At 46.1% G+C, this 27,069-nt stretch overlaps 2 protein-coding genes across 3 annotated transcripts in view; both read right to left on the bottom strand.

Moving 5' to 3' along the window:
• The window catches only part of SLC35E4 (solute carrier family 35 member E4), a 221,380-nt gene that overhangs the window by 152,763 nt on the left and 41,548 nt on the right, over positions 1-27,069 (bottom strand). The gene's annotated exons all lie outside the window — the stretch shown is intronic.
• OSBP2 (oxysterol binding protein 2) overlaps positions 1-27,069 on the bottom strand; it is a 129,852-nt gene that overhangs the window by 100,839 nt on the left and 1,944 nt on the right. Inside the window, exon 2 of one of the 2 annotated variants that reach the window (XM_064465834.1) lies at positions 20,829-20,906. The exons of the other annotated variant lie outside the window; for it this stretch is intronic. Within the exon in view, the coding sequence (XP_064321904.1) occupies positions 20,829-20,906 (78 nt within the window). The remainder of the gene's footprint in view (positions 1-20,828; positions 20,907-27,069) is intronic. 2 annotated transcript variants of the gene reach the window in all.

Genomic DNA, 27,069 nt, shown 5'->3' with positions numbered 1-27,069 from the left:
GGCATCATTAACACAGAAAATTCAGTTCCTCCAGGTTTTCCTCCCTCCTGCTGCCAGCTATCACTTCCCATGGCACAGTTTAATCTTGCCCAGCATGTTCACCATTTTCGCCCACCTAAGTAGTCAAAGGTTCTAGGAGAGTTTTAAAGACCCTAAACCTCCCTAAGTCCAGGTGACCATCCTGGGGGAAAGAGATGGGAGCAGGATGATGCTATCGTAGGCCTCATGTACTTTTACATGCCTCATGTCCAGACTCCTCTCTCCTACCATTTTCCTAACTTTAAGACATGCTGGAATTGGGCAGATAACAGCCAGTCATTGCAAGGATTTTGCCAGTATTTCAGCACAGTACAGTACTACGCAGTCGCTCACTGAGTTGCGTAGCAGGAGGAATCGCAGTCACTTGTAGGAATTACTGGCTCCTTCCCTCTCCCATCGAGCCTAGCAGCACAGTCCTTACCCAGAAATGTCCCTGCAGGCCCGTCATTCCTCAGATCTCGTGGATGGATGCCTGTTTGAACTACCCAGGAGTACCAAGGGAACCCCTAGGTTCGGTGGCAGGACAGGCTCTTGCCTTACCACACCTCATCAGCTTCAGCATTCTACTGAGCAGTGTGCATCGGCCACAGGCAGTTGGCATGAGTGCCATGTGTGAGGATGACCCTCTGAAACCATTCGCTCAGGGCAGTGAGGCAACGCAGAGCACCTAATCTAGCAAAGAACCGGTGCTCCTCATGCACCTGAGTACTTTTTAAAGAAGTTCAACCTTGTTATCTGAAGTATTTTCAAAACAGTACACAAGGAGGGGGGAAAAGCACGCTTATTTCCAATCACTTTTGAAGGCTTCAAGGCTATCTGTCTGTTGCATGACAAAGCATCTAACACTGAAGACCTCACCCTAGATGCACGAGGCTGCTTCAGGCCCCAGAAGCAGAAAACCAGCCTTGTTTACAGCTGTGAATCAGCATTATGTATCTCTGCTTAAGTCCAATACCCCTCCCTCTCCCTCATCACCCTTCCACTATTTTTCTCCACTCCCTTGTTTCTTTATGCTACATGTCCTAACCCAGCTATTCACTCCTAAAACTGCGGCACCCCCAGGCCCAGGTGGTCTTTGCTGATCCTCACATGGCAACGCCAAGTCTCTCCCTCTGATCTCCTTCCATGCACAGAGTCCTCCCCATCTCCATCCAGCTTCACATTTTATTGGGCATTCCCAGTTACTCCTTATTTCCACCGCTAACAGCCTCCCTCCATCCCAACAGCAGCCAACCATCACACTGCTGCACAGCTCTCCCCGGCTCTCAGGTCACTAATGACACATCCATAAATGCACTGAAGTCCAAAAGTGATCACTGGCCACAGCTTTTCCAAGATTTTAAAATCAAGTCACATCTTTAAAGCCAGGAGCTGAACAAGTCAGCTCGTGAGCGCTGAAAGCTTTCACAAAGGCACGCACCACCAGGCCGGGAAGTACAAGACCATTCCCACAAGCACCAGGAGCATCTCCCCTTATTCCTGGAAGGTTCAAGGCAGTTTGCACATTGCTTCCTTCTCTGTGGCCTTGAGCATGACGATAGCCCCATCGCATCACACGGGAGGGGTATGGTAAATGTGATTTTCAACGCGGTTCATACACAGCGTCTGTAAAAGCCACCACATGCTGGTGATGGGCTTCCTAACCCTTCTGGCCCTGCTCCATGGGCGGATGCAGCAGGAGAGCAAAACCTTAGCTGCACTTCGCTCCCCCAGGAACACATCACAACACAGGAGTCTCCAGGTCTCTCAAGGGAGGTTTTGCAGACATAGCTTAGAGTTGCTCTCAGAAAGTGTCAGTGATGGAGTTCATTATGGGATGGAGATATGGTCCCTACCAGGGGAGAACAGGCAGCAATCCATAGATACTCACTACCAACCTTATTGCTGGGGTTGCATCTTACACAGAGGGAAGTCGATCTGGCTGAACACAAACTCAAATCCCCATGCCTCACTGCCTTTACAACATCCTGAGGACTCCTCTCACCTGCTCAGCCCTGTCACTGTTCTGCAGAACAGATTTAACCTAGGGCCACATCCGAGCTCAACATGCAGACACAAAAGCCATGCAGAAACAAAAGCCTCTTGGTACCTCCCAAGGACTTATGGTTCATGTCTCGCAGCACCACAGGTTACGCTCAAACGGAGCATACAGTCTGCTTGCTTGCAGGTGGGGTAAATTTGGCTCCAGATCAAATCAAGCACCAATTTTCATCTCCAGAGTCGTCATCCTCATGATGCAGCACATCCTGATGTGTTCCCAGGAGGCATTATTTCCCACCTTGAGAGAACTGCTAAAATTATTTTCTCTTCCACACAAAACAAAGGTCTCCAAGGTGACTTCACTAAATCAGTTTAAGTCATGTTAAACAGCCTTGTTCTCCCACCCAAGAAAATTGTTTCGGTAGGGGTTTCTGTTCCTTAAGGTACCTTCCCGTGCCATGGGAAATCAATTCCTTTCAATCAGCACCCACACACGAGGCAGGCGCCTGACCCAGCCCTGAGCCAACAAGCAAGCAATCTCCTCTGTCCGCATGCAGGAAAAAAAAAATAAAATAAGAGGTGCCCTTCAGAAGCGCTCGTGGTCAGATGGATCTGCTTATTCACCACTAACAGCTCAACTATTGCATAACATGATCCAGGCAGATTTTCTGATTCTCGACTTTCTGCAATAATCTGAGCGCTGCACATATGGGAGAGCATGTGGGCAGGCTGCAAAAAAGCTGAAGGGAGGTTAACTGTGGACATCGACCAGAGGTGGATGCAACTGAATAGCTGGGAATTTTCTGCTGCTCCCTCACAAAGCTAATCAACAGGATTCGCATTCAGAGGTAGAAAATTATAGCGTGCACAGGAGAGACAGAAGAGGACTGCCTTGCTACAGCCCTTGCCAACATACACAGTGAGAGGGGCTACACAACACAAGAGAAAATTAAAAAAAAAAATACCTGCAGGTGTTAAAAAGCAGGGAGGACTAAAGCACCTATCCAGCAAGGGGAAAGCTAACATTGCAGGTGAATATAACCTCCTTCCCCCTCAGCACCAGTGCAAGCTCCACGCAAGCCTTGAGCTATGAACCACAGCGCAGGCTACGCTGCCCTGCCAGGGGCTGCACAGCTCAGGCACGTGGCTCCAGACAAAAAAGGCCATGAACTCTGGAGACAGATGCAATGGCTTATGCCCAAAAATCATTCTTCTGGCAAGAATGGTGCTGCTCACAGATGCATTAGGATCATCAGAAAGCAAATTTCTTACTCTAAAAGCATAAATATACTTTATCACGACGCCAGCTGGTCCCTATTTCAGCTGTCAAACCTGCTCTGGATGCACAGGTCCCAGTTCCTGCACAGACTTTGTCAAAGCTATCAGAAGATGCTGCTCTGAATACAGCCTTATTCGCTTTTTGTATTTCGACAGCTAGTAGGACACAGTAATAGAGATTTCAGATTGGCATCATCACTCAGGCCCCCCACCAACAAGTACAGCAAAGCTCTTATATCACAGCGATTTGCAGAATGAGGGATTTTGCAAAAACCTCCAAAGATCTTGTTGTTAAAATATTATTATTTGCAGCATTTCTCTCTTTTTTTTTTTAAAGCTGCTTCGGCTACTTTAATACCACAAATCTAAACGTCCAAAGCTTGACAAGACAACTTACCAGGATCAGTTACTTAAAAAGGCCTTCAGTATAAAACTCGTGGAGTCTAAATTTTAGAAACTCATATTCTGCAGCCTGACAGATCAGCTACATGCCATAGCGAACAGCAAATCACGATTTAAAGACCTGCTTCCCAGTTCTGAAGGAATACTTGAGCTACACAAGGCTGCTCAGTACGCCAGCACTATGTAAGAGAAAGATGCTCCCACTTTTCAACAACTGTAAGAAATCTTACTCTGTATAAAACAATGAAATGCCTTTGTAAGAGCTCAGGAGACAGCTTTATCAACAGAGCAAAGAGAATAAGGTGAAAAAACAGATAATTAAATGTTTTTCTCCTACTAGCTCCAGAGCTTTGGTTTTGGTGATATCACAACAGCCGAAGATTTAGCTTCAGATGCTGGTAAGGTGTTGTTCATATGGATTTTGTAACTCCACCTGTGCAGCCCTGCTGGAAGTTAATAGGACGCAGCAAGCAATAAGCAGCCCCAGCTCACACTCTGCTCCCAAGCACCGTTCATTTAAAGCAAGCAAGCATGACAGATGCTTGTGGAATTTCTCTGCTAAGATTTCCTTTCCATCACTAAGGCTCAAAACCATTTCTGGGTAGCCTCGTCTCCCCTAAAACTCGACTTTTCCTTTCCTTACAGCTCAGATGGGATCAGGCAAAGAACCCCTGCAAGGAACCAAGGCTGCTCTGCACAGCACCCGCTTTCCAGGCAGCCAGCGGTATTTCAGTGTGCTTTATATCTTCCGCACTGACAAGGAGGTCAGGAAGAGCAGAGCAGCCCAACTTTGACACCAAAGCATACATCTGCAACCCTGGCAGCCCAGGAGCTACTTCGGTTCAACCGAGCAGAGTGGGCATGACACATATAGGGACACTGTTGTGTTACAACCTGGCTACGAGCACCCAGCTTCACGAGGGTGCTAAAAATGCTCAGGCTAGCAAGCGCACAGCTCTCCAGACCGGCTTATCCACAAAAAAATACAGCAGGACACTATGTAAGCACTGACATGAGGCTTCTCTCCTAAGCTGGGAGAGCCAATACTGCCTGCTCATGGGTTTCCAGCACCACTCTGTATTGCTAGGCACCTTCACAGAAAAATCCAAACACAATTGAAGTTATACCCAGAAAAACAACCCCCTGAAATACACTCGCTCTCTTCCTAGAAATCCTTCTCCTATTATCTCACAATCATTTGCTTGCTATAAGCCTCAGTAATCCGCACACCTGATTCTACATCTCAAATGCTAAATTCCCACCTTATCACTCTTACAGCTGTTCTGCTTTCTGCTGTAAGCGTAGGTCACTGCAGGGCTCAAACTTGTTCCCATGTTGGCGGCTGTAGCCACATCCCCGTGACAGCCTTGGAGAAGCACAAGGTGAGCAGCATTTAGACTTACATGTTCTCGTCTTTCCTATTCCAGCATCTCCTTCATCCTGCCATTTCGCTCACTGCAGCTACATCACAACAAGCAAAATATGGGCATTATATTAGAGGCTGCATCTGAACCTCCAAGTGTCTGACCACACACTTAAGAGAATTCACCCCCCGTGTAAGCAAGGATGCTAAAGCCAGCATGGTTCACAAGTCACCGTCTGAGTCATTCTTCCCTTAGGAAAGCAGCACCAAGTGTTTAAACTGTGAGCTACAGCCCTGGCAAAGGCAAGAGGCATCAGCAGACACACTAGACCATTTGCCAAGTTATCCCTCAGCTGCTTGGTCGCTGTTTCCCAGTTGGGAAATATTCTCTCGTTTAAACAGCACTTACAGGAAAATTTACTGCTGTTACTGTGCAATCTTCTTGGGGTTTTTCTCTTCTTCCCCTCAGTGATTACTTGAGCTGTAACAGCTCACAATGGGCAGCTGCAGTTTTCCAAGGAAGTTCTACTGTTAACATTTGAGTTTTGAGTGTAGGCCCAGAAACAGCCTCCCCAGCACCACCAGCATCACCTTGACAGCCAGTTCCTGCAGGTGACGCGCTTCAGCTGGGATGATCAACACAGCACAGGGACAGAGCCGAGCAGTTCACTGCCATTGGGGATGCTCCCGGCTTGTCCTCCCAGCTTGTCATGAAGGATTCAAGGAGAAAATACAAAACATATGAAGAGTTTGAAAAGTAAAAGTCACAGACTGTCACAGAAGAGAGTGAAATTATTTGTGATTTGGGGGATTTTTTTGAGCCTCTGAATAGGAGACACACAGACCTCACAGCAATTCTGCCACCCCACACATCGCATGAAGCTGGACACAAATCCCAGGTCCATTTCTAGAGCTGGCAAACAGACACCTCGAGGAGCTTTCCCAAGTGAGCTCCACCATCACACTGTATTTGAAGAGCTAGGAGCTCAGAAACACTTTCTGGCTGTCATATCTCAACAAAATTACAAATCTAGGCTTCTGCACCAGTGCTGCAGATCACACCCAAAAAACAACACAGCCAGAAGACCACACCTTGCAGCACAAATCCAACATCTCAGGGCACCCTCCAACTACCAAGAGATCTGGAAAGAATGGGATTGATAAACATGTTGGTCTGGAGATGCCGGTACACCTCTGGTGTCAAAGCAGATCAAGGACCAAAATCACAACTCACAGCCCAAGAACCAAAGGGTCCTGTAGCAAGATGACTGTTGTCAACCATCCCTGAACTCCGCCACCCTGGCTGCCCTGGCCGCCCTGGCCACCCTACCAAATTCAGCCAGCCCAGCGTCACCTTACAGCTTAGCACTCACACACTGCCAGGTAAACAACACCGGGCTTTGTGGCTGTTCCCCTGTTTTCTCAGCAAGATTATGAGGATAAACATTTCCATCCTGATCTATCAAGAAGAGAGCAAGGCAAGAGAAACCCATAGCATAGCAGATGGACTGCAAAGCAACACATCCAGGCAGCACTCCCCCCAACTAGAGAGAGGGAGTCCTGTTCCTGCATCTGCTCAGGGCTCCCCGACAGCCTATTCCCTCCCACGGGGAGAAGGTAAGTCCCCAGCATTTGCAGCTCAGGAGCAGTAGTTCAAGCACATCCCGCTCCCTGGGAGACCAGAGGGTTTCTCTGCGGAGGGCTGTGGAAGAGCATCACCCCCTGCAAAGCACAGCGTTCCAAGACACAGGCACAGCTCACTGCACTCCTACCCCCCACCCCACAACCACAGATACATGGGTGAAACAGGACAGGTATTGTTGTAACTACCAGGAGAAAAAAAAAAAAAAACCACCAACCACAAATGTACATTGAAACTCATTTAAACATGGGCTTTTTTCTGAGAGAGATGTACAGCACCAGAAACAGGTGGGAAACCCAACCATAAATGGCTGCAAAGCATCCCCTGGCTAAGTCTGCCAATCACTACTAGCTCTACCAGTATTTCAAAACAACACATATTTTATACAGAAATCCTACAGACCTCTCACGCTCGTGTTTGTATAACAACAAGATCTTTTCATTTCCATTAACCTTGAACACAACATGAAGACCAGTCTCTGCTGGCGAAACTGCAGATGTTTGACCCCTCTGTCGCTCCATACCTGAATACACAGGGACCAGTCTCATCGCTGTTTGTGTGTTCTCCACTCTATGGCAACCCAGAAACATTTGGTTCAGACAAAACCCACTTTAACTCCTGCCCCCCTGCAAGCGAGAGAAGCTGGAAGGCCTTGCAGATGACACCCTCACTGCCTCTCGTACCACTGACCATTCCTGAGTCGGAGATTAAGACCTATTTTTCCTAGTGTATCCTTCACAGATTAAGTTGAAACCAGTTTATTCCTTTCATTTTTCCATCACACTGGAAAATATCATATCATTAATTAAATTAAGGGCTCTGCAGCCATAGAGAAATATTTATGCCAGCTGCATAACTGGGAAATGCCCTTTAGAGTAAGCTGCAGAGACTACTGCAGGCAAAAGCAAGAACAGGAATCAAGGACAGGGAAACAAAATAGGCAGAATTTGGCAATGCAATAGATGGGGACAGAAAATAGGAGACACTGAATGGTTTCACACTGCCTAGCCCGCAATAAGAGCAATGCATTGAAACACTTTCAGCAGATATTTTTTTTTTTTTAAGATAATGCAGAAGAATCACCACGGTCCTCAAGGGTAATCAGGCTGATCCTTTTCTTAATTGAGGATGGAAATTTCTCTCAGGGGATTTTGTTTCATTATCAGGAGTGGGGGCAGCACAAAAGACAACACAGTCACAAGCCTCCGTGGCACAGGAAAGGCCATTTGTGCCCGTCTGCCATGCGACTGAGCAGCAAGGCTCGCTCTTCCCACAGGACGCTGCTCTCTGCTTGCGTTCCACAAACCACAAGCCAACTCTGGACAACACACAAGGATTTCCATGCGGAAATCACAGTCTAACAAGACTGTCTGGATTAGGTCGAGCTCTCCGATCCTTCAGTGATGCCAGTGGCACAGCCAGCACCCACCAGCATTCCCACATGCAGCAGGGACAGGAGCTGTACTCCCTGTCTCACCCCACCACCAAAAGGCTGTTGTGCCACCACCGCCTCCCTGCCATCGCTCACAGCAGCCAGCAGCCCCCTCCCAACCTCAGCACCAGCCTCCAGCCCCACCACCGCTTCAGGGTCCTCTGAGCCCCAGCAGTTCATGAGTGCTGAAGTCTGGTGCTCGATTTCACAGTCACCACCATCCTGTCCTCAATATAGGAACATCTGAAATATTTCATGCAGAGCAGCCCCATAGCTGTGTTACAGAAAGCTGTCTCCACAAGTGCTTCATGGCACACTTCCTGATAAACTGAGATATTGCATATCCTTTGTTCAGAATAATAGGGGGTATAAAGTCAGTGAAATCTCTGCATTCAGTTTTATGCATGAGAAATTCCAAAAAGCACTTTAAAACTGGTTTTATTTTGAGGTCAAAAGCTCACATGCCTGAAGTTAGAGAATGTAAGCGTGGACACCAAACCTCTTGGGGTTATTACTCTCCCTTGGTTAAACAAAAAAGGATTTTTATGACAACTCAATACCAGAGCAGAAATGCCCAAGAGAATGCAGGCGCGTGGCTCAGGAGGTATTTTCCCAGCTCGCGCAGTAAGCAGTATTCATGTCCAGCACATCACAAGCTGGTTCAGCACAGCTCTCTCAAACCGCAAGCTCCGCGTGACAAACAGCTCAATTTTTTTCCTTCCTCTTTTTCCCTTCACCAAACCTTCCAAATCACAAACAAAACCCAAACAAGCATATGGCAAGTGTTATACTGAGATTTCTGCAAAAAGCTACGATTTACTTCTATTTAAAGGCCGATTAATCTGCAACTGGCTGCAGTGAGGATGGGCACAGATTAGTAATGATCAGGTTTAAAGGAAAAAAACCTGCAATCCAGGCTGCAATCCGCACCAGCCAGAGGGCTGCCTGGCAGCTTGGGCACCTACCACCTCCACAAATCATGGGAATATTCCACGCCCCGACCCATCCAGCTTCTGGGACAAGCCCCTACCCACACACAGGGCCCAACACCAGTGAGTCTCAGCCGACACTGCACAACAATTTAGGGCTGACTTGACCATAAAACCCCTCCTGTAAATAGATGGATGCAGTAAGCAAACCAATCTGGATTTCACACTCATTTCTCCAGTGCTTTGCCACAGTAGTTTGGCTGCAACACCTACCCCAGTGCAGGGCAAGCCTTTGAAAGGAAAGACCTGGAACAGAATTGTGCTTTGTATAATGTACAAACTCTCCTTGCTTCACAAAGAGGGGGAGAAAAAAAAAAAAAAAAAAAAAAGGAGAAGCGAGCTCAGGGAAGGTAATTTGTCAAAAAAGACACCCTCACTCACACTGCCGCCGTGTAAGACAAGGCACCACACTCACCCCCGACGCTATGTGCCTTAAAGGTTTGTTGCAAAATCTCACGAGCCCATTTTGCAAACCTTAGCACTTTCAGGTCAGAGTCATCTTCGACATAACAGGAGTCTTGGAAAACTCACTGCTGGCAAAGCATACAAATTTAATAGATGGTCAGGTCAAGAAAATCAACAATATTGCCAAGCTGAAATGTCTCTGAAAACACCCAGGCTTCCCCCCTGCTTTTTTTCTGAAATAAAAGTGCTGCAGACCTGCTGGCTAGATGGCTGAACAGCACAGCTAGCCCCATGTGGCTTGTCAACAGGCAATCTTCTCCAAATATATAATATATCCAAGCAGGGTGCCCGAGTATAAGGCTGCTTGTTTCCTGAGAAAACACTGTGTAAAGCCTGTATAAACGCATACAAACTTCTAAATGCTTTTACTGCTATCAGAACCACATCAAAATGTGCAGGAGTGCCCCAGTTCCCTTCCCCTTGCTCCCCAAAGCGGAGATGTTCTGCTCTTACAGTGCTCCCACAAACAAGACTTCCACCCCAAATAAAAGGATACTCTAAAAGCAATCTACCTAGAGGCATATTCTTCAGGATTAGCTTTTATAACACATTCATGACTCTCCCATGCACACAGTAGAGGTTTTCTGCCAGGAAACCTCAGCAGTGGTCAGGAGGAAAAAACACTAAGCCATCACGTAGACATCAGCAAGTGCAAGATAAGGTCCAGCAAAGGGATTCTCTGTTGGGTTTTTTTTATAAAAGAAATTAAAAAGTAAAATTTTAAAAAAAGGAAAACCACCAAAAAAAAAAACACAAAAAAGAAACAACCAGAAAAAAAACAACCAGAAAAACAAAAAAACAACCCACAACAGTTACAAATAAGCACCCCCACACTTCCCACCACATTGTGCTATCTCCTCGCCACCTCTGGAGAGGCTGGCAGCAGCCCTGGCAGATGAGGGTACCAGCCCTATAAACAAAGGCATCCAGAAAGAACTCTTCAAACCACTGGTTTGGGTGAGTGGCTTCACCTGCTCCTCAGGGTGAACCGTCACCTTGTTCTGTAGGGCAAGAGAAGCCCTCCACACTGGTGTGACACTGCACAACCACAGCTTTGCTCCAACGCAACACTGCTGCAGCCTCCCAAAAAGGGCTTTTACTCCCCTTCCAGCAGAAGCAGAGTTAAAGGCCATAAAGGAACTCAGTGCAGGGAAAGCAAAGTGTATCTGGTTGGGAAAATATCTTAGTACTTGGCCAGAAGGAAACCCCCTGAGAGCATACCAGAGTACTAAGCATCCCATTTACAGCAGTCAGCCTGCAGCTGATACAGCAGATGTGACACACAGTTGTCCATCCCAGCCAAGAAATCCAAACCATGAGGTCAGCAGCTTCAGCAAAGCTGTTGCTGTACAGCCGGGCAGGGGGAAGGCTACAGCGAGTTGGGCTCTGCATACAGAGCTGCACCTCCTGCAACGACATTGCTGATGACCGTAACACCGTTAGGCACAACGACAAAAAGCTTCTGGGGAAAACAGAGAGTTGTCTTTAGCACGAGGCACACCGGTATCACCCTCGGCAACTCCTTCACCTGTATTCTGACTGCACTGGACTTCCTCCTACTTAGGCTCTTCTCTGACTGGTTGCCTAGATGTAGTTCCCAACAATAACGCCTCAGTTCAGGGGTATGTTCTGGTAACTACAAATATGTATGAGAAAATGCCAAGCGGCGACCGCCAGCCCAAGCCTGGAGCTTACAGCCCAGCATGGATGCTGGCAGCTTCACAGGAGGCAGGCACATGCTCAGCATTCAAGAGAACCCTGTTCGAAACCCTGTTCACCTCTTCCAAAAATGCCAAAGGAAGCACCCTGGTTTACCATTTTCATTACTTTCCAAGCAAAAATGCTAAAGGTCCAGAGGGGAAAAACCCACCAACATTTGTGGGCCGTACTGCTGCCAAGTTTACTGCATCCATTAAAAGTTTATGGAAGGTCTGGTCCAGATCCCATCATCTCCGCAGAAGTTAGAATAAACTAAGAACTGGGTGACGCATGACTTACCTGCTTGGTGGCTCATTTTTAAGCAAGAATGAACAATAAATGACCATATACAAGGTTAATTTGACAAATGCTCTTACTACACAAGAATGCCGAAATAAATACAATACAACAGATGAGAGCCTCAAGCAGTAATGTTTTCTGTTACAGCCTCTGCTTTTAAGTTTTCACTGGTCCTTCAGCCCTTGGGAACTGCGTTAAATGATCAGAATAAAGATCAGCCATAGTCAGGTGTTTTCTCACCACCACGTCCAAGAAAATAAGAGCACACAGGGCACTGCACAGTCAACATACGACCCAATTTTTATTCCTGTGCTTTCATACTTACGATATTCAGAGTGGTAAAAATAACATGGTTTTCTACACTCTGGAGTTTAGGGGTGTATCTGCTTTGAGCACAAGACTCACCCAATCTTTCTGAGATCAAGTGTGGATAGAAGAGCTTGCTTCCAAGAATTTTTCCATGCAAGCAGCTCTCTTTATGTAAGTTACTATCAACATTAATGTTTCAGTACCAAATAAATCTTCAGAGACACTACATGAATTATGGCCTGTGACCTTGAACATCACTTTAAAGTCATCACACTTCTCATTTTTGCCAACTTTCAAACAACGCTGAAATTATGGCACAGAATTTATTTCTGTATAAAATATTTCTTACAGATAGATACCTAGATGCAAAGCCCACATGGATGCATAGACATATTTCTTCCTCTATTTTAAGGCCTGGGCACAAGATGACAAGGCTAAAACTTCACATTTAAAACCCAATCTAGCTGTTGCTTCTTAGCCCTTGACTGTGAACTCCTCAGTTCAGCAACTGCCTTGCTACAGGTACTGCAGAGTGTGAAGGCCAGTTTCTAGGTGTGCGCCCAGTGCAGATCTGGAGACTGGTTCATTTGGTTGCATTTTGTCACTGAACAGGATGAGCAGATGCTTCTGCTCAAGGCAAATAATGTCAGCAGCTAACGGCAACTTCCAAGGCCTCCTTCAACCACCTAGAAACTTTACTCTGTGACAAAAAGTGTGTTCAGCTCTCAACCAGCATATCCTACTTTTGGTAGCAATTACCTCTTCTCACAGAGGTCAGCGTACACAGCTCCCTGCCCTTCTGTACAGATTCAAGTTGCTGGGTAGTGGGCATAAAATTGCTACCCAAACCTGAGCAGAAGAAGGGAGCACAAACTTGAAAATTGAGAAAGATGCTTATGTATACAAGGTTCCTCCACAATTTCCATTATCTATGAAATTATCAGATTACCCTTCCAGGACTCACTCCCGAGGAGTGCGCAGGTTAGCAGTCCAGCAGCAAACAGCAATTTTTTCCATAAGAACTGATGAAACAGAGAGGGGAAAGCGCTAGCAGGACCTTAAAGCATGCCTGTAACGTGAGCGCACAGGGCAGTGTGACACAGTGTAAGATCTTTCCTATTCCTTATGAAACTACCCAAAAAAAATACAAAATTTGGCAGCTGGCTTTTCAGCCATTGGAGATGCCAAGAGGTTTTTTCAAAAAAGAAATCGAGAGTTAACTGCTTACTGAGCTGTGATTTGGACTGGCAGATCTCTTGGATCAAATCTTGCAGACAACCAAGTGACCTTGGCCAACCACTTCTGGACAGACCTGAGACATCTCAGCTGCTTCACCTGCAAGACCAAATGTCCAAAGCAAGTCTTGCAGCATTAACGCCTCAAGGCCTCTTCCTGACCAGTTATATTTTAATTTGCATCAGCTGACTGAGATGAACACTGTTCATCAGGGTCAATCAAGCCAATCAAGGATGAAGCACAGAAAAAGGTTATAATGGTTAGAGCAAGGTATTTAGGGTTTATGCATATACATGATTAATGTATATATATGATACAATTAACTTCTATTTTATCATATATATTGTATTATCAGTAATATATTGTATTATTATATATAATTTATATTGTATATTTTTTAGTTTTGTGACAAATTGTAACAAGCAGGCACCAGGCGAGACTGTATTACTGTATTTACCTTCACACAGTAAATGCCAGAAAAACAGTCGGACTGCTCCTGGCGCTGGGGACACCACGTCCCCTCTAGCCTGCATGCAGGAATATACAACGTACAAAGCACATATACACGCTTTCAGAAATTTGTCTTGGAGATCCAAGTCACGTACCAATGCTCTGCGTTGGGATCAACGTTCAGGGGCTATATGTCTTCTGCAAAAATCCTACAGATATTGACCGTGGGTTACCAGGAACAGAAGAGTTAAACATATGGCCAAGAGGCAAGGTGAAGTCAGTGACCTTCACAAGGGGCAGCTCTCATGCATAGACAAGGATGAGTTACAGCTTTAAGCGAATTTCCCAACTGCTCAGACCAGACTTTCAGTGTTATTTTAGTGTACTGTGTTGCAAGAAAACTTCCATGGCGCAATAAGATGCTTGGAGTTTTTCAATGGAGAAACACTGAAGCTGTTTCAGGACAGTCTGAGACCTGCCCTCCGCTCTCACCAGCTTCACGCTCCTCTGGTTACAGGCAAGCCTAGCTACTCATCGCCCAGACAGCACTTCACAGGGAACCTTCTCGAGAAGAATCAGCTGCCATCCCATCCCTCTCCTCCACACAGGCAAGGTCCATATCCACAAAAGCAGCATCAGCACTTTATTCAAGGTCACTGCCTATCACTTCAGTAGTCCCTTTAGGAAGCCAAGGGAATTCCAAAGCAGTCTGCTGCCTGTGTACCATGAAGGCAAACAAGCACCTAATGAGCAAAGCCACATTTTGCACAAACAGGCACTTTGCTTGGCCAAGTGACCTGCCTGAGCCCACCCATCTGGTCATGCTCTTGGGAAGCAGAATTTTGCTGGCAGGTCCGTAAGCCCCACTGCAGGTCCAAGCCCTGGTGCTTCATAACAGGGCATTTAAAAACTCTGTCCCCAAGTGCCCAAGAGCTTGTGTCCAGCAGTTCCCGTCAAAGGGATGGGGCTAAGACCAGTTTATTTTTAGACCTCAGCCTCAGCAACATTCATTTCCATAGGAGACGCATCAAATGCTTGCCTTCTCTAAACGCCTGCCTCCTCTGCCTCTCTAACAGTTTCAGAATTAGACTGCTTGAGACAGAATAAAGAGATTTCTGTTTGCTAATCAGGACATTTTAAACTGGACGAAGCAAGCAAAGAGCTAACACACACAGGGGCAACAGCTGGTTACTCTGCCAGCGCAGAAAAAACAAAAGTGAAAACAGGAAAAGCAGAAAGATATTTGCCATGTGTTTTAACAGCTCTCAGTGTGTTGATACACACTCCCCCAGTATGGCATGAGATATGGATAGTTACACCTTTGAAAACAAATATTGACAAGTACAGCTCAGCACCAGAAGGAAAACAGTTCTCTGAAGCTTTTTCACAGGTTTTATGTTGGCTGGAGAAAGTGTAGAGAGATTAATTCTGTTGCATAGCTTTAAACTCTAACTAGACACTAAACATTTATACAAAAGCATTAAGGCAGGTCCTATAGAAGAAGGGCCAAACTTGGTCTAAAAGCCACTCTCTGCATACTCTGCTCCTCCATTTAAGCGAATCCAAGACAGTGTTGCCCCGAAAAGCGGGTTCGTTCACCCGGTGTGCGAAATGCCAAACTACACACAGAGCAGAGGTATTTTATTCAAGTCATTTTGTGCAAAGATGGTTCTAGGTGGTAACCCACTGTAACAGCAGCGCTGGCAGGACAGTGACTCGCGTCCCACACCATTCTACCAGCCGCTGAGCGGGACACTGAGCCCCAGGGGTCTTGCCTGGGCACGTTCAGCTGTTGGAAGGCTTCCAAAGGAGCCCGAAGCACTGCGGGGTGGACACAGCAAGTCTCCCCTGGGAAGGAGGAAGACCCCAGCTGAGGTGCAGAGGAAAGCAGCCCACTGCTTAGCCGGTTTTCAGAGCATAACTTCATGCAGGTGAAAAGTAAGGCTGTGTTTGGCCTCCTCCTTTCTTCCCAGATACACCAAAGTGCTTTTACACATGAAAACTCATGTTTCTCACTTTCTCTGCCCATTTGTATTTCTTTAATCCTGTAAGAAGGTGCAGGAAGAACGCAGGTTTAAACCTTCAATTTTTTTTTTTTAATTACTATTTTACCAGAGGTAAAAAGAAATGCTATAACAGGAAACAGAAGGCAGGCCATTATAGGAAATCTTCCTGTGGTCCCATAACAACATATTAAGAACACACCAATGAAAAAGCAGTAGAATTTTCTTTTCCCAAGTAAGCGAGCTAAATCACATCACACTCATGCCGCCTTAAGATTAAACTAAGCTGTTCAGACTACAACACTTGTACATGGGAGCAGACTCTCTTCATAGAGATTTGCCACAGGAGAAACACTACTCTTGATGTTATATTAAACAGGTAAAAGGTGCACCTTGCACCAAGTAGTATGATGTGCCTTCACTAATTTCAACCACAGGAGTACACTGAAACAGGACAGTCAGTTTAAGCATTTCTGCTAGGTTTACATCCCTCAGGCTATAAACTCACCCTCAACACGCCATACATTACCACCACATTGTCGCCTTTGCTTTTGTTTCATACAAAGTCAACAAACCTCCCCACATTTTCTCCCATTTGCAACTCGGTAAAAACATTTATGGTGGAAGAAAGCTTTGCAACACCCAGCAAAGCCCACTGCCCCAAAGCCCATCACTTCTCATGCAGTAGCTCCCACAACAAGAGGTTTGGGCCTTGCATTTCAGACTGTTCTCCTTCCACCTGACAAAGATATACTCAGTATAGAGGGGGGAAAAAGGCAGCGGTCCCAGCCACACACTGCAAGCTAAATATCAACAATTCAGATGCAATTCTTGCATGTCCTCTAAATGCTCCTTGGAAAGCCAAGAGGGTTTTTTGATGCAAGGCTTGATGCACTGTGGCTTTTCTTAAAGCAACTCCTACCAGGGAACCTCTGCTGATGTGGCAGCGGAAGGAAGGCACAAGCTCACCTAACGACGTGCTCTCCATCAAGTCTTCTGCACATCTTAGGCTCCAATACCAGCAAGATGATGTGGGACCTGAAGCTGCAAACGCCCTGCTGCCAAGCACAATGAAAGCTATCGATCCCAGGTTTGGGCATCGCAAAGGCCTGCTCAACAAAACCCTATCCCAATGTCTTGTCTGAGCAGGGAATATGTTTAAAGGCATCCCTGCTGGCAGTATGTGGTTTACTGTAACACACCTCATAGATTATTAACACTTGGTTAGTTGTACATAAAATCAACAGCACAGGTAAACCAGCAGTTCTATAAATAAACCACAATTTGTAAATTAAAAATACACCTAATGGTAACCGGAGTTTACTTACATGACACATGGGACAAAGGGCTCGCTAGATTTCCCTTACAAGGCAAATGAAAAACAGAAAAAATATTTAAAGAATGGCGTGTTGAACGCAAGACAAAAATATAATTCCCTCCACACCTGTGGAATACCCTGCCTCAGGGCAATGCCTGCTGTGTGACTAAAAATCAGCTTACTATTGGCACTTAAGCGAGTTACTTTACAAATTCTTCCTTCCTAAAACTGCAGAAATTGTAAATCATCATCATGGAAACACCTCAGACCAAGTTCACAAGAACATTAAAACCACACTGTGTTAAAGATTATGCGGCTCCTACTCCCATTACAACCATCCAGCCGTACCCTGTGAAACCCAGGGCAGAGCACAGCATTCACGTTACGTAGGAAAGCTCCACTGCCACGCTCCCAGTGCTTCGCTACATGCGTCACTGCCTCCCTGCAGCATCAATTGGGGTTTTTCCCTAAAGCTCTCAGTGCCCCATCTACGCTGACGGCAGAATTTGACTCTCAATCATTATGCCTGTTACAGGCATTGTGCACTTGGAAATCAAACGTAGAAATCCTGATGAAATCAGTTTCGTTCCCACAGCGCATCCTTTATGCTGTCTCTAAAGCAGGGGATGACAGGTAATATATTAACCTGTAACGTCCCAAAATGGAGAATACCGGATATGGGCAGGCAGAGAGATATTTCATTACTGCATTGTAAAGGCAGCTTAGGGCTGCAGATGTGAAGTAGAATTCAATCCAATCCAGTAGTTATGGACCTTATATGTGCTGAGATACAGTGCTGCATCGTCTAAAGGTACTTAGAAGTGACAGTTCAGGGCTTGGTGCATACAGGCTGTAAGAAGGAAGAAACTGGCTTATTACAGAGCAAAAAGGGATGACTTGCTAGACCTCTGGAATTTAAAACTAAATTACCAAGGAGCTTGCATCCATAGGTTTTCAACTTCAAAGCAGAATTCTTCACTGCTTTCCCTGAGGTGTAAAATAAAGGGACAGAGAGGAAGAGGTAGATACCTGACCCAGGGCATATTGAAAGTTTACCAACATAAAAAAGCAGGCTTCTCAGAAAACAGTTCAAGGGCAGCACCACAGCTGGGATGTCCCAAAGACTACACAGGCAAAAGCAAACAGGTCAGAAAATATTAAAATTTCTGTCTTTCAGCTCCTAAGCAAACCCTACTCGTGAAAGGATCAGAAACCCAACAAGGCCTTTACCTCCCCAAGCATCCCAGCAAAACACTATATTTATTATACGCTTTAACTAATAAAACCATGATATATCAGTAAAGCACAGTTTAATTACATCATAAATTTCAGACATGCATTTGCACTAGCTTGCCAATCCTCAGGCTGTTCCAGTGTCAGGCAGAAGTCCTTCCCTCAAGTCAAAGGCCAACTTATAACTTTACAGAATAAAACTGTATTGATTTTTTTAAAAAGGAGTGCAGCCACAAGCAGTGCAGGAATTGAGAGCTGGAAGGGCTGGATGAGTAACGTTAGCTTTCACAAAGCCAAACTCTCAGTACTATTAAAAAAAACTTCAGAACCAGCACAGAGCGCACAGCCAGATTGCATTGTTCAAACTGTGCTGAAAGCACCAGTGTCCCAATTCCTCACTAAAGCGGCTTTTGAGATTTATAAGTGGATCCTGCTCATTTCCCAATGTGAGGCACAGAAGAGCCCCAGATCGCCAGGGACATACCCTGCAGCCCATCCCTTCCCACCTCGCTGGGTCATGGCATGACTCTCATCATGGGGTGAGTGGAGCAGGTACAAGAAGGGCCAGAATGATAGAGTAAACCACTGGTTTTCTGCACACCCCCAATGGTCTCAAGCCCTGGTCAGTTCCCCTCACTTCACATTTGGAGCCCTCCCCATGCAGCTCTTTCCATCAGGCACTCTGCCAACACAGCTCTCCTGCCCTCCTCAAAGCCAGCACCCAGCTACAGCTGCCTGTCCCCAACACTGGCACTGGAACATGAATCAGGGCGGTGGGGGGAAGAGAGTAACTGAGGGTCTCACGCTGTGAGCCCCCTGTAGCACGAACAATGCAGGGTGCCACAGAAGTGGGGGTGTCTGTGAAACAGCCTGACGTGTCCAGACACAGGAATCACCAGTGTTCCCCCACCACTGCCAGGGCAAGCCAGAGACATGATGTAGTTTTTATTCATCCTCCAGCCATATCCAGAAGCTGAAGGCAAACTTACCAGGTTTTAAGTGCCAGAAACCAATAAAGACAGAATGGTACATTGAGTCTGGAAGGCACATTGGCAGGCCTCAGGTCCAATCTCCTGCTCTGAGCAGAAGCAACCAGATCAGGTAGCTCAGGACCTTGTCTAGCCACAGCTTGACCTATACCAGTATTTGGCCCCCACTCCCAATTAAAATATGTTTCCTTGTGTCCATGTAGGATTTTCCATACTCTAGTACCAGCCCATTGCCTCATGCCGGTCACGAACGGAGCCAGGCTCCATCCTCTCCACGCCTTCCCATGACATAGCTGTGGGGCAGCAATTAGGTCTCCCATCCTCCAGGCTGAGCACATCCACATCCTGCCAGTACTCCAGCCTCATCCTGGGGAGCCCCAAACCAGACTTGGAGCCCAGACAGGCCTCCCTAGTGCTGAGCAGAGGGGATGGTCCTTTCCCTTGACATGCTGGCTGCACTTCTGCTAGCACAGCCAAAGAGACAGCTGGCCTTTGATGGCTCCTGGTCACCTTGTTGGCCGCCCAGACCCCCCAGGGGCTCTTCTGCAAAGCTGCTTTCTAGCCACCTACCCCATGGTAGTGCTTGCATTCGCCTCTGCTGAACACCACAAAGGTCCCATCATCCCGTTTCTCCAGCCTGCCAGGGTCCCTCTGAAATCCAGATCTGCCTTCTGACACAGCAACCTCTCTGCTCCCTTTGGTGTCAGCCACAGACTGGCTGCAAGTGCACTCACCCGTTAATAAAGACATTATAAAGCAAATACTGGGACTAACGCAGTGTAATCTTATCACATCTACCAGAAAAAAGTCAAATTAGACGTTCAAACACTACACATTAATAAATACCAAGCTGCACAGGACTCCTAATCAGTCCTTGACAGGATATGGCTACTGTCAGCACCAACGCTGCACCAGCTTCAAAAGGAAGTCCTACACATTGTCGCACAGTTTGGCAGCGTGAGCTGACAGTGTGCCATGCACGCTCAGTACCAACTATACGGGATTAAGATGAATGTCACCTTTTGTACCGCTGCAAAATTGCTTTTGGCTTAAGTACCCTCTTCCCTCCTGCTTATAAAAATTACATCCCAGGAGTGATTTAAAGCTGGGGAGCCTGCAGCAGCCTCTCACCAAGATGGACCACGGAGAGTCCCAGCCGACAAGGAACGGAAAAACTGCTTGCATTAAAATAAAGCCACATATTAGTTTCACCTGACCACACACTATAAACCTGTAGTAGTTTTTGTTGCACAGTCTCTGCTGGGGAACACCCCAGTGGTAACTCGGGAACAATAAATGGCAAATAAACAGCATCAGTCATAGGAAGATACATACTTGGAAGCAGCAAAGCTTGAAGGTCTTGGTCTTTTAAAAATAAAGGATGGAGCTTCTGAAGCAGCCAGCCCCACAGCTAGCCATGCAGCACCACCCAAGCACTCACACCAGGAAGCCTCCGAAAAGGACTTCGAACAAAAGACTGAAACTTAAACCTCATTAACTCTTAACAAGCTGCAGGCACAGGCGGCACCCCCACCTCCTGCACATCATTTCCACATTTTTAAGACCAAAAGGTGTTTATTTAATCATGTAATGCCCACTCATGCACAGTCCATCTGAGACATGGGGCACATCTCTGTTCTACTGGCATGAGCACATTTCAGTCACCCATGTCCATTCTGGAGCCAAATACACCCAAACTCACCCTGTCTTCTGAACCGGAATCAGTACACTTTTCACACGTTTCCAAGAAAAGCCATCACTCCTGACAGTTGCAGAAGACCTGAAAAAAAAAGTTTGTGGAACCACCCCTGTGCATTTCACAGAAGAGAAACTTCAAAAGTCATGAAGATTCACAGAACTGGTGAATTAGTTGCCATGGATATTTTCTGCTGTGACAAATACTCTAATTCTGTGTTCAGATGAGTGACAGGCACAAAGCACCCAGTCAGCTGGGAAGCACCCAACACCGCACTTCTGAAAACGCTGCCGCACTCACAGCCTGTCGGCTAAGACCGTCGGGAGCACCCCTGAAGAAACGAAGCAAGTAACCTGAATGTGCGCCCCAGCAGCAGGAGATCTAGCATCTTCCCAACAAAGCTTCACTGCTAGGCCGGGTTTACTACTGCAAGCCCGTGTTATCACATCCAACAGCTATGCCATGGAAAGAAGCGGTTTGCTGTTCTTTAAAAGATCATGCAGCTGCATTGTTTAGGTATCCGTACCAATTAACAAGCCTAAAGTAAGGAAGTCTTATGCATATAGCAGTAACGCTTGGCAATAGGTGTTAAGGACAACATTTTCTTGCTCTGTTCCTTAAAGTGCTTAGCAGAAACCCACTCCAGCTATTAATAACATATTAAGAATCTCTGCTTTGTGTTAAAGAAGGAAAAGAGAAAGGCACAGACTCCCACCACACCATACTTATCTTCCCATGCATTGCAGAATCTGCTTTAAACTGCTGCATGTGCCCAGACAGTGTTCTTCATATACAAAGATTTGGAGAATTAAGACAATTTAACACTATTTTTAGGGAATGAAAGACCTCCCCAAGTCACCGTAGGGCATATATCTATCCAGTCGTGATGTCAAAGCAGAAATACCCTTGAAGAGTTAGATAAAAGATCCAAAAAACCTGAAAGAAATATAGTTCAGCCCAAATTAGCGTGAAAGGAAGGACTGCTGGATGCAGGGCAAACACGCAACTCTAACACACACGCAAGCCAGTCAATACTGCTTACATGGCAAAAATTTCATTGCTGCCGTGTAAGCACTGTGAACTGCACAACATAACTTGCAAGCAGCAACAAACCCAGAAGGTCAGCAATGTCATATAGTTATGAGCAACATCACCTGGTGACAGCAGGGGGCCGGGATGATGCAGAGTGACAAGCCACATTTCAACCAAGTACTCCCAGGAGCCCATGCTTGCAAAGGTGATGTGAATCATGTAAGCACCCGCAATGGGACCAAGGCATAGATTCGCTCTGCATTTATCCCAGGGCTGCCACTGCCAATTGAATGATGCCACCGGCCCTTAGTACCAAGCTTTCAATTTGCATCTTTAATTCTGAGGTTGATTTATATGTAGCCTGAAGGCTCAGCCCTGGCATCCTCACGCACATGCCTGTGTGAGTCAGCAATCACTGACCCAACAGCAACAAGCGCATCCAGCTTTGCTGTCCTCCAGCTTTAACTCTCTCTGCCCAGCCTGCAGTTGTCAGACAGAGAAATATTAAGTAATTAATTATTAAACAAGCTTTTTGATCGAAACCAAAGGCTGATATAAAATGTGGAAAGATCCTTGCCAAAGTGCCATAGGAACAATTAAAATAATTGAACAGCATAATGAAGACCTGAAGGGAAATTTAACACCTCCAGCTAGCTCGAGTTTTGAAGCACTACCCTATTTAGGGGACAAATCTCCAGGATTCTGCAGCACAGCGAGCTGCCTGCCCTCCAGATAGCAGGCTGGGACAATTCACATTTCCAGGGTGACGACCTGAATTGTTGGCTATCAGCATTAGATCTGAAGAGACCTACAAGAAGCGAAGGGCTCTGATATTACTGCATACTTGTTACCAAAAATTACCCAAATAAGTTACCTAGCTACAATGCAATTTATACGTAAGCACCAAACAATATAGAAAAGAAACTCAACAGTCTGACTTGCTGCAACATAAAAATCAACCTACAGATTGATTTGAAAGTCCAAATCAGTCAGAAGCAAGTTATAGCGCTCTAAACACTGCACTTTGCATTGACTGAAAACTGCTCTTTGGGAGGAACACAGGTAGGTTAAAAGGGATACTGCAAAGAAAAAAAAACAACAGCAGGTTTCTCACATTAATTCTGATAAGGAAGATCAACTCCTTCACCACTGACTCACTGTGGGGAGAGGATGACAGACCATGCAAGCACAAATTTAAACCTGTAACTGGAGCAAAAGAAGTCAGAACTGAATACATATTACCCTGGAAAAAGACAGGCATAGCAGCTACAGCCAAAAGGCAGGTGATGCCAGTCACCTCTGTGCACCTGGGCCAGAAGAGACAGCCGTATCGCTCCTCAAGCATGCCCAGCAGCAGGCAACGACAGACCAACCTGAAGTCTGACAACAATTTATCGGAGAGCAAAGCCACTGCTGTCACGAAGCAGCAGCCAGCCCACGCAAGCCCTCAGCTGCAAAAGGCAGAGCTGAGCAGCAGCTACCAGCAATGTGTGGGAGAAGCGCAGGACTGGAGCGGCAACCTTCCCATGCTCTTGCAGGGGACAACAGAGGAAGGCAGAAGCGTAAGGACACCTATGTGTTCTCCAGCAAGAAAAGCTGGAACAATTGAGACCAGAAATGGGTGACAGGCGTCTTTCTCTCCCATAAGAACCTGAGCAGCTGAGCCCATAAATATGCTCTGTACCTGCAAACAGCTCCAGGAACTACAACTGCAGTGTGAGTGAGACTACCTGGAAGTTCACCATGCAGTTGACCTTGAGCAGCAATACAGGCTGCAGTCATATCACACAAAACCAGAACGCATTGCCCTTCTCAAAATGTAGTTCTGCACAAGACAAACCAGTTACTTCTGCTACAATTTCACTGAATGAAGCATTTGGGCCAGTATACTTGGTTTAAGATTATATGGGTCAAAATAAAGGTATCAGGATAGTTCATAGCTCTTGTTGGTGGTTTGCCACCAGCAAACAGAACTGGGAAGAATACTACAACCAAAGGAACAGACACAAAAATCCTGATACAGCGCTAATAATCAGGCTATGATGAAAACACCTGTAAGGATCAAGACCTGTCTCATGCTGTCCTGCAGTGTCAGCAGCAGTTGCTGTGTGGAGTCAAGTGAGCCTGACCCCTCCACTGCAGCACTAAACCTGGAGCAGAGCAATCAAGCCTGCCACAGGCGGCCCAGCAAAGAGCATCACTCATCTCGCATCACGGCAGCACTCGAGTGCTGCTCTGACGTGCCTCGATGGAGCCAGGCAAGTACTGCGTCCCCAGCTGCAAAGCACGGAAGAGGAGCTTCCTCAAAAATGGGCAAATGATGAACAATGATCAACAGCAAAGCACCATATGGATAAAGCAAGTATGATGCGAAAACAAGATGACTAGGAACACAAATTATTAAAACACTGTTTAAAAACAAGTAGCTCAAAGTCACCACACAGCTACAGGGCTGTCCTTGAAACCTGTGTGCTCCAACACCCCAAGGATGGCAAATAGTCAAGGGCATTCAGCTACTTCTATGTCTGCAGAAGGACAAACTGTGATAAAAATCGTTCTAGGAGAGTGTATCTCTCTCCTCATTTTATTATGTACAAACTAAATGTAAGGAAACATTTCTCCTCCAAGGGTCATCCAACACTGGAAGAGGGGCTCAGAGGGGCTGCGTAATCACATACCTCAGAGACATTCAAACCTCTCCAGCTCAAGGCCCTGACCAATCTCATTGGGTGGCCCCACATTGAGTTGTGGGGTCACACCAGAGGCTCCCAGAGGTCTCTTCTGGAAGCCCTCAATTCCTCGACAACTCTGATAGCAGCAGCAGTTTTCAAGCTCCTGTCTGAACTTACCACCTCAGCTTTCAGCTGGAGTGTCAGTACAAGAAGCAGGAAAAAAAACCCCACTGGGTTGTACTGAAGACCTTACAATGCTAACCAAGAGTTAACTGCTGGATAAACAAAGCTAGTGAAGAATCCTGCTTTAGGAAACACAGCTTTTCCAGGGAATGGGCTGCCCATGCCCTCCAGCTTAGCAGGATAACAAAGACAAGGCAGCTCAACTGCCCCAGGCACCCACCATTCCTCTAGGAACAGATGAGGCAAGGGGGGCAAAGGCTGCTTTCTGGCGAGAAGGCTTTCACGTCACAGCAATGACCAAATCGCACAGAGCATGAAATGTTTTTTCCTCCTCCATTTGGCACTGCTTTAGCTACTATGCCCTGTGTCCACAGAAAGTACTGCTCAAGGCACCTTACCCACGGATAATGGGCTATGGACCAAACCCACAGAGGAGACACCATGATACTCAAGCTCTTCAAAATATGAGAAAGCTGCTTGGAGAAGACAACACTCATCTAGAGCATTGATCACAAGAGCCAATGCCAATCTTTGGTGAATTAATACTTACCCTAAGATCCTCTCTAATCTCCTTGAAAACACTTACCTGGTCAAGGTGATTAGATTCTCCTGTACAGACACACTAATTATAGATAATGATAAATCTATAAGTGGCAGCCTGCCAGAGCAGTTTGGAAAGAATTTTGATCATTAGCAAGTCAAGTAGACTAGTTTTGCTGTGTTTAAACTGCCTTCCAACACAGGCATAACCTTTGTGCTGTATATTTCAAAGTCAGACAGCAAACTTAGTCAAAAAAAATAAACTAAGAGGGAGAACCAAGGGCAAATAAAATGGTCCAACTATCTTGCTGTGTGACTCCTGGAAGTTCCTAAATCCACACACCGCACTCCAGAGGAGGGTACCACAGAGGAAATCTTCAAGATCTACTCAGCTGTTATCATTTTCCACAGGTTCAAAGTAGGGAATGCAAAGCAAAAGCACACATACTGCAGGGAAGCTTTGCTGGCGGTAAGACTCTATGTCTTCGTAGACTTCACAAAAATACAGGGGGCTTTAAATACTCCATTTGGGAAGAATACTCTGATTAGAAGCTTTAATTCAGCCAACTGTCCCTGTGAAACCAACCAGGTAGAAAACAGGCATTGCACCTGGCTGCCCGAGAAAACCCCACTAAGCAGCTCCCGCTGGATGGCACTGCGCCCACCCACGCACCATTGCAACGGGAGCTCCCAAAAGGGCCTACAAGATTTTAAGAGCTCAACTCTACAAACAAAAAACCTGAAAACCTACATGGAATCACCACCCAGCAACATGACAGGCTGTTTTTTATAAAGTAAGCTAAACAGTGTGCAACAGGAAATTCAAATGAAAGAAAGCTTCAGTCTGGAACTAAATCAATACATACAAGGAGGCCACTTGGGCATCACAGTGCAGTTTTTCCAATTAAGGTGGCTTTTAGCACACAAGCAAAATGAAGTTTCTATCAAGCTAGTCCTGAATAGTCAACAGCTAAATCATCTAGATTGTGTATCAGGACAACCACCTTCCAAACTCAAGCTCCAAAGGCGTCAAAAGCCACAGAGACAAGGAGAGCCAAGCAATTCACCCGCAAGGGCATGATTTAACCCACAAAGCCTTTAGCAGCAAGGGCAGAAAAAGAAAATCCTGGCACATACCTTCAGAGCCAGGATGAGAACAAAGACCCAGCAGAAAGTGAGACACATGGCTCACAGAATAGCAAGAGACCTTTACAGAAGTTATTTCTTAAATTCTTTGCATAAAAGTGAAACAAGGAGCAGTCCACATGTTGCCCAGCAGTCTGCTTACAGAGAAGGGGTCAATGAAAACTCACAGCTTGATACCTGGAGCTTCTTGCTCCTGTCAGTTACCTAGAAATCGCATTAAAATAAAAATGCCAGTTTACCCCAGCTTGTCTCACAGGAGCACTCTGCGATCAGCAATTTGAGCCGACACTTGATGGGTTGGCACAGCTGCTATTTAAGAGCACTGGTTCTGAAAAGTATCATGGAGGCTTTTTCCCATTTAAGAAAAACTTTACCGTGTGTTCTGTACTATATTTTTGCACTCTTGACTCACAACCAAATGAACTCAGTTCTCAGAGCCCAACGATGAAAAGAAGGCACAAAAACCTTCAGCATCGCTTTTCCCAAGCAGCTGCTGCAGGTCTGCACTGGCTGAAAGCTCCACGAAGTAATGGAGTTTCAACCCCTTCACATGCTGCTCAGAATAATTTCCTTGGGTGTTTTTGTTTGCTGTTTCAGCTAAAACAGATCAAACTGTCTTAAAATAAACCCAGTTGTTCTGACCTAAAATAATTGTTGAAGAAAACCACTCGTTG

The sequence above is a fragment of the Phalacrocorax carbo genome, chromosome 15, assembly GCF_963921805.1.
Source record: "Phalacrocorax carbo chromosome 15, bPhaCar2.1, whole genome shotgun sequence".
Taxonomy (NCBI): Eukaryota; Metazoa; Chordata; class Aves; order Suliformes; family Phalacrocoracidae; genus Phalacrocorax; species Phalacrocorax carbo.
Note: the sequence above shows the minus strand (reverse complement) of the source record. Positions and strands in the feature narration are given on the sequence as shown.